Source organism: Pteropus vampyrus, unplaced genomic scaffold (assembly GCF_000151845.1).
Source record: "Pteropus vampyrus isolate Shadow unplaced genomic scaffold, Pvam_2.0 Scaffold332, whole genome shotgun sequence".
NCBI lineage: Eukaryota > Metazoa > Chordata > Mammalia > Chiroptera > Pteropodidae > Pteropus > Pteropus vampyrus.
This window is the reverse complement of record NW_011889113.1, coordinates 1,368,230-1,376,828: the sequence shown is the minus strand read 5'-3', so window position 1 is coordinate 1,376,828 and position 8,599 is coordinate 1,368,230. Positions and strand designations below refer to the sequence as shown.

Below are 8,599 nucleotides of genomic sequence, written 5' to 3'. Positions count from 1 at the left end.
GTCTTTATAAGAAATAAGATTTACTATATGTTATGCATTCTGCTTACATAGTTCAAAAACACCTTACCTGTCCAAAGTGTCATCAGATCTGTACCGACTAATCGTGGCCTTTAGCTCATTTCTCTCATTTGTTTTCCTATAGCAAAAAGTAATAATAATAATAATTACACAAACATCGAATAAATAACAAAAAAATAGTTTATAAAACCTATCATGCATTTGGTAAAATTTTAGCCTATTCAGTAAGAGATGTATATGTTACCAAGAAAAGAGAGATTTGGAGTATCCAAATTTTCCACGGTTTTGACTTGAATAGAATAAATTATGGCAAACCCAATTCCTTATGCTAATAAAGAAAGTCTTCCCTAAGTCTGATTATTTCTAATTAATAACACACTCAAATTGGGCATAAGGATGTGTATAAAAATTGGGCATAAGGCTGTGTATAAAAAATGACACAACAAGCAAGATGGTTAATAACTAATATGTACTGTTGTCAATATTGTTGATTTTTACATAATAGGCACTTGTTCTCTTATAATCAGCTATGTGTTGTCTGCAAAGTTTTAGGAGCACTATATGCCAGCACAACAGGCTAAATACAAATAGCTTCCTTTAAAGTTCAGCACTGTGGTCAGAGTTGAAAGAGGAGAACATGCTGGAGAAAGGAAGGGAGAGAGAGGGAAGAAATAAAAGAAAATGAGAGAAACAGGAAAAGCTGGGGGAAAAAAGAAAAGAAGAAAGTGAAAGAAGAAAAAAACATAGATGTTGGAAGGAGAGGAGAAAGAAGGAGAGATAGGGAGAAGTAGAGAGATGAGAGATGAAGGCAAAGAGAGTTGAGGAAGACATAAATAAAAAAATGGAAAAGGAAGAAAAGAAAATAAGGGAGGAAAGGAGAGAAGGCTCAATAGTCTGAATTATGATCTTAGAGGCAGTGGGAATATCTTGATCAGAATGATCAATCGGCAAAAGAAAAAAATGCCTTATATAACCTTGTGATACAGGGACAGCAAGGTCATTGGGGAATTATACTGGGTTTGCATATCAAAGCATGATTTGAAGCTGACAGATTAAGGGTATTCAATCAGAAAACAAGTACTAAAATAGCATATTTAAGATTTAATTTTTTAACTTGATGTCATATATTTTTATTAAGCAAATATTCGGAGGTAAACAATACACGATGCTCTGTGCTGATGACTATGAAGAAATCAAGAATGAAATAACTATGGACCCAATACATACAATGCTAGAGTGACAAATTAGACATGTACATCCAAAGTGGTCAGCGTCAGAAAAGAAGTTGGAATAAAGCCCAAGGAAGTTCTAAATTGAAGAAGCTTATTTCCAAAGAAAGAAATCAGAGAAGGCTTTATGGTTGAGATACAGTTAGAGCTGGGCCTGGGAGGCTCAACAGATATGAACATTTTCAAACAGTGGTAGAGGAAATAGTATCGGTTAAGGCAAGAAAAAAAAAAAGTGAAGAAAAGTGCCTAATGCAATTCCCCAAGTTTAAGGACGCTGAGAATGAAATCATGATATGTGGTTCACCATCATGTGTAATGCGTGAATGCAAATAGGTGCTGTGGGGCCATCCAACCCCCTTCCCTAAAACAGGCCCTTTTCTGTCACTGTCATCTCATGTCTCATCAGCTGCCTTTGTTCTTCCTGGCACTTATCACAACACAGCATATTATCTTGTGTTTATTTATTTATTTTTTTCAGTCCCTCCCTCTCGCCTTCAACTGAGATGCAAGTTCTACGAAAGCAGGGATTGCGCTTTGTTCCCAGACCTTACAATAGTGTCTGGCTCAATAGGGTAGGCATCTCTGCAGGTACGATTTGTGCTATCGGGCTTATTTGACACATTTTAATGATCCGGCAGAGAAGTACACAGTAAAATTTCCTAGTTTGTTATCTAGGGTGATGAGAAGATATCATTTATTTTTCTTTTCCTTTTTAGTCTCTGCTCGTGAGTAGTTCTTTGCACACACTGTCGCTTCTGCTGAAAGCACTTCATTCTGTGCCCCATAGCCACCAATTTGGAAAACTTTCCTCCTCATCCTTTAAGCAGGAGCACCAACATGGAAGACTACTACCGATTTATTCGGCAGAGCTAGTCTCTCCATCCTCTCTATTCCCACAGCACTCTCATACTCTTCTACAAGAGAACCTTCCATGTTAAATGTTATCTAGTGTTTCAGTTTATGGATCCATCTTTTCCCATGAATGTGAGAGTTCCTTAAGGTCAAGGATTCTGTCTTAGGTAACTTTGTCTTCCTAGCACCTGACACAATGTCAGCACATAGTAGGTGCTGCAATGCGGGGTTGAGTAAACACCAAAGTGGACACAGCCTCTGCTAATGGGAAGAAAGTGTCAAGTGGACATCCACTTGAGCAAGTGCAAGGAAAAATATAATCTACGCTACTCTTTTAGGAAAATGTAGTTTGAGACACTAGTTGTAGGTCAAAGGGAAAATGTCTCAGGCTCAAAGATTTTGGTATTGAAGATAAAAGTTCAGTGTGTAGCTTTAGCCAAAACGCTGTCCACCAACAGGAAGGGTTTAGGAAACCACTACAGTTTAAATAAAATAAGCACAGAAGGCATTAATCTCCTGTTATCCTAAAACACACTGAAATATAAACCTTATTTTTCTCAGTCACCCTTTAAAACAAGTATGTTTGTTCTTTAATAGTTCCACAGAAAGGCAAATAAAATGGAGGGACAATTTTCACTGGTGGCTGGACTCAAATGATCAGGCACCCTTTGTTTAGTGTTAAAAGGGCCAACTAAGAACAAGGCTGTACTCTTCAAAATCATGAAGACAAAGGAGAAGGTACAGGTAGAATTTGCTAAATCACAAAATAGTCAGTGAATCAAATGAACTAAGGCTGGGAACCAGAAAACCAAGCAGATAATTTATGTAAAGGGCTTTAAGCTCAGTACCCTTAGAATAGCTTTAAATTATGAACAGGTTTAAAAGGATTTAGAAAAATTCACAAATAAAAATTTCTAAAATAAACATATTCAAGGTGTCTACTTAATTTTTAAAGACCATATCATGAAAGGCAATCACACTCCTTTACTAAGTTCCTCTTGGTGACGCCCAGGCTACTGGACCAGATAAAACTTGCATCTGATAAATAATTGGGATTTTCAGATGGGTGTGGTTGTTTGTATGTGTGTGAGTACAAATGTGTTCTCATAAGAATATTATCTATGTATTTGATCAATCAGATTATTTACATCATTGTGATTGCTGGTTTTGTCTGAATTTTCCTTCTAATTTGTCTTTGTCAGTTTATTTGTCACTGAGTATCACATACTGGTTCTCTACAAGCCTAGACGTTTATAAAAAGTATACTATCCCATAAAGCGAGTGAACTCTGGAACTGATATGTCTGTATTTCAGGATTCCTTTCCCTCAGGTTCAGAAATATCTTATATGGTCGAGTTTCTGTGGGACCCCTTTCCCTTTCTTGCCAGGAGGGGCGGGCAGAGGATGCTTATTCTGTGCCTACAAGCTGTCTATACCTTTGGAAGTCATGGAGCTAGAGAAGCATAGAGTTTGCCCTGTGAAAAGCTCTGATGATATCACAGAGTCTCCTTCGTGTTCCCAGAATGTCCGGGAAAGCCTGAGGGTAGCCACAGATATTCAGCTTGTCTTGAACAAGTCTTCTCAAAAACTACCATGTTTGTGTTTCTGCTAATGATGTAATGCGTCTGAAACACCCACCTGTCCAAGGCATCATGGGAGTTATGTCGGTTGAGCACCACCCTGCCGTAATTTTCATCTCTGCAGAGAAAGAACAAAATTGAGTCATATAAAAAGTTACCACAGTATTTAGTAAGCACAAAGTAAGGGAGAGAGGAACACAATTTTGGCAAGGTTAATCCATTGCGCTTCAGATGCAAAAGTACGACTATGTATTTATTTTAACCAGTAATCACTTGAAAGAGCACGGTGAAAAGAAACAAGTTTGTCAGTACCAATGATCATTATTCTAATTTATCCCATGAGATTGCCACTTGATTCAATAATGGAATACAAGTGTTTGTTGTTTTGTTTTGTTTTGTTTTTATCAGAGTGTGGGAACACAAAACTATCTACTTTGTATACGTAGAAGAATCTTTTTCTGTAGGAAGGTAAAAGTTTTCTACAAAAATGTTCTAAATTTAATTAAGCCCATTATGTTTGGACATTTTCATTTTAAGGACTTGACAGTTTTCTTTGACAAAAAGTAGGAAAATCATTACCAATATTTGTGGTTAAAGAGGTTGATCATTCACAAGAGACTTAGCTCATTTTTGAAACATGAGAGTACATAGTTTGTTTTGTTTGGTCTTTAAAATAACCCTATGAATTAGTCAGGAAAGACACTGTCATATCCACATCACAGATGGGGAAATTAAATCAGGAGTTTTGTGGCTTTCCTAAGGCCAAAAGTTTACAACTGACAGAGGTGAGTCTAGGACCCGGACCTTTTTATTCCAAATTTTTGCTTTTCCTATTGGTCAAATCTGTAAAAGACCTTCATACATAAAATCCCAAAGCCATGTCCTTCTTACTTTGTACAGTAGACCTGAAATTATAGGCAATTTTAGGAAACGTCAAAACATGTAGTAGAAACTTTGGCCTTGAGCCAAGGCCGAGAGTAAGTGCTGAACTTCCTTCATGTCAACCCAACCAAACCTGAACCACCACATTTCTCCTGGTTCTGCTCCACTAACTCGCTCAATACTCTGAAACCAGTTATGATAAAGCTGTGAAAGAACTGTAGTAGACAATTAAAAGCAAAGAAGAACAGTGAAACCGAAACAACTTCAGCAAATCTACGCCCTCGAAAATCCCTAGAGAACTTTACCATCTCCCTATATCCCTTCCCTACATTTATGAGAGAGTCGCGGACACCAGACGTGTTTTTACCTGAAGAATTACCATAACATATAGCCCAGAGCTTGGTCACTGGGAGTAGGGAAGCATCAGAGCCCATTTCCCCTCTATTCAGCCAGCTGCCTTGCCATCCAAGCTGGTTTCCTCAGGTCTTCTCAAAAAGGCGTGCCTGGCATAAAACCGTCATTCCTGCAACTGTAATTTGCCTTAGACATCTCTATTTTCACCCATCTGTATAAATATTTGCAACCCAAAATTTATGATCTACATTTGACATCACTCTATCACTAAGAAAAAAAAAAAGAAAAAAGAAATGCCATGTTAGGATCTGACAGAAGCAATAAATGTTGCTTCAAAGAAGGAAATGGTTGTTGTCCAAGAGTGTTAACTCTAAAAGTTAGTGTGAGTCTCCAAATACCTCGATAGGCCCTTAAAATAATAAGGTTTACTAATAAGAATCAATAGACATTTTTATTTGACAGTTACAAATATATTTCAAATAATCATGCATACACAGTTTAGTAAGTTTAGAGTAAGTATCCTATAATGCAGGGTTTCTCAACTTCAGTGCTATTGATGCTATGGATTTGATACATATATTTTTTTTCTGTAAAGTGTCCTGTGCATTGTAGGATGTTTAACACTGTCACTGGCCTCTACGTACTAGATTTCAGAACTACTTCCCCTTTTTGATCATTAAAAATGTCTCTCTTGACCTTGCCAAACATCGCCTGGGAATAAAGTTACCCCTGATTGAAAAACATCGATGTACAGGAAAGACAATGGGTTGTGTTAAAATCTCAACTCCATCACTTAGCAGCAGTGTGCTATTGCACAAGATGCTTAATTTCTCTGAGCCTCAGATTCCTCATCTGTGAAATGGGGATATAATACCTACTTTAAGTGATTGTTGTGAGATTTAGTAATGCTTGCTATGTAAAGTATCTAGTATCAAGCCTGAAACATAAGAAGGAATCAAAAAATGTGTGTATATGTATATACATAATTTATAATAAATATATATATCTGGGCTGGAAAAAAATGTCTATTGTAAATCTATGTCGGTGAGGAGGTGATATGCCTTTGGTCATAGTGTTCAGATCGTAGTTGAAGCAAAGCTCAAAGCAGACAAAACTTTCTTGGTGCTAAGTCTTTTCCCTTACAACGTAATACCATATTAACCACCACTTAGAGGTATGTGGCTAGTTGGGACTAAAATGAATGAAGAATTTATTGATTTCACTTGCACATAAAGAAGTTTTAGATAAATTATTACATTTGTAAATCTGGAATCATACTGTTTGTTTTCAACTGACATGATCGACATGCACCAGGAATCTCCCTACCACAAACATTTATTTAGTTATAACAAAGAAACCCTGCTTTCTCTCACTAATGACTCACATTTTCTTAGGTATGCAGAAATTAAAAATGGTAGTAATGTTCTTGATAATCTGATGCTACTGATTTATGTTTAATAAATTCGCCATGCAACGAAGTGAAAAGCATTCGCTTTTCAGATGGCCATTAGCTTCCCAAACAGAGAACGGAATCTCTCTCTACTCATCCTTCCACTCCCCACCCTCTTACCTTTCTCCTTCAGGACGGTTCTTTATCCAGCTGTTATCCTGTAAGAAAGTCCTTCTCTTGTTCGCCTCAAGAAAACCTAATTGTCTCTGAGTGGTACTCTTCATATCTATCAACGGAAAAGTGAAAAATTGGGAGATTTTTCTAATTGCATAGAGCTGAGTGTGGGTTTGTTAACCTAGAAATCTCAGGAGGCACAACTGATTGCCCAGCATCAACCTTCTAGGCTGGCAAATCTGGTACTGTTTCAAAGTAGGATGCACCAGCAAGAAAGAACAACTCCCACACCCCATCATCAAAGATAACACATTGAACTGCCAACTGAAACTGCCCGTGCAGCTCGTGAGGCCCCATCTGGCACCTGGGAGTGTAGACTCGTGGGCCTGGGATAAACCAAGCCAGGTGTAGTGGGCGGCCTTTACAAAAAGAAATATGCCTCAGAAGTACACACAGGACTGTTTTAAAAGCATGTAGTAAATAATAGTCAATAAGTTATGGTGCCTTTGACTGTAAATAACAAATATTTGATCTCACAGGAACCAGAAACACAGAAGGTCACACTGATCTTATATAAATAATCTTTGACCTGCAATTACAGGAGTAAAAGTTGTTACACTTTTACTTTTAGCCTTAAGCCTAAGTTTAGAAGTGCTAATTAAATTAGACTGCTGCTTCTAAGCATTCCGTATCTATATAAAGTAATTAAGACCTGTGAGTGGTTTTCCCCAGATTTTTAAGTTTTCTAAGTGAGGGAAATATCATCTACATTACCATTTCCTGTGGAAGATGTTTTTCTTGAGGTAAAATTGGACATGCTGACTTCCAGGACAGATCTAAAAGAGAGATGGGGGTGGGGGAAACACAACAATGACTCTAAGAATATATAGGTGACCTTCCCACTGCTAATGAGACACATTTTTCAATGACATTGACAGTCCCAGGATGTGATATGATGAATACATGACATAAAGTGCCCGCTGAGAACCTGAGAGTTCATCTATTCCAATGTGTTCATTTTACAGGTAAAGAGCCAACACCCAGAGTTACAGAACAAGCAACTGGCCATTAATTAATCCATTTATTTAATCAATAAATATGCATTGAGTGCCTATGATATGCCTGGCACTGAGCCAGAAGTTGGGGACAAAAAGATGCGTAAGATAAGTGTCTGGTCAGGTCCATGAGGAGACAGAGACATGGAATCGACAGCACAATGTGCAGAACGCCCTTAGAGGGGCTCATTGGCTACTTCTCTGGGGAAGCCGAAGTCAACCCAGACACCTGATGAATGATGAGAAGGGAAGCAGCCAGAGGCCGAGGAAATCACAGATCTGGGAAACACTGATGATTAAAGCCCAAACTTCCTTAGCCGTGACCAACCACTACTTTTAAGAGGTTAAGGAGTTAAGGCAACCCACAGTTCCTTTGCCTGGAACTGACTGAATTTCCGGGGCTGCATTATGACTTTGTGAATCCTAGGCACTTTTGCTTTTGTGGGTCCTTTCCTTCACACGCACACACTCACACACACACAAAATTAAATATATTTATGTCTGTGTTCGTATAAAGATGATTAATAATTCAGTCTGGCTTCATTATTACATATTTATTATTATTATATTCACTTTTTTTTCATGCTGGTAAAGGGAATTAAAATTAGAACCTTTTCGTGGGCCTTTCAAGATGTCGTGGGCCCTAGGCACAGCCTTTTCTGCCTAACGGTTAAGTAGGTTCTGGGTTTTCCCGAATGTGGGACTTTTGGTTTTAAAACTGGAAGATTCTTGGGCAAGCAGTCGTGTCTGGTCAGCCTAGGTGAAGTATTATGTCTCTTGCAGAGTTTATCCAACCAGACAATGTGTGGAATTTTTGAGGGGCATCAGATCTCACATCGGAAGCAGGTTCTAGGCCCAGCTTTATCACAGCTAAGTTTTATAATGGAACCACTTGATACCCCGTAAGATGGGGTTAATGAAACCCGCCATCTCCCCCATGAAGTTATCGTGAGGAGCCAAAGTATAATGTACAGAAAAATCACTTTGTTAAACTATAAAAGCCATCTTGACTTAAAGTAGTATTATTATCAAACAACAGTTTATAGGTATTACTTGGAATTTCTA

At 38.0% G+C, this 8,599-nt stretch overlaps 1 protein-coding gene across 1 annotated transcript in view; it reads right to left on the bottom strand.

The window, feature by feature from the left end:
- The window catches only part of SCEL (sciellin), a 124,902-nt gene that overhangs the window by 83,868 nt on the left and 32,435 nt on the right, over positions 1-8,599 (bottom strand). The window contains exons 2-5 of the mRNA XM_023522118.1: positions 7,254-7,315; positions 6,486-6,591; positions 3,738-3,797; positions 68-136 (exon numbers count right to left, since the gene is read on the bottom strand). Of these exons, the coding sequence (XP_023377886.1) occupies positions 68-136; positions 3,738-3,797; positions 6,486-6,591; positions 7,254-7,296 (278 nt within the window). The 5' untranslated portion in view covers positions 7,297-7,315. The remainder of the gene's footprint in view (positions 1-67; positions 137-3,737; positions 3,798-6,485; positions 6,592-7,253; positions 7,316-8,599) is intronic.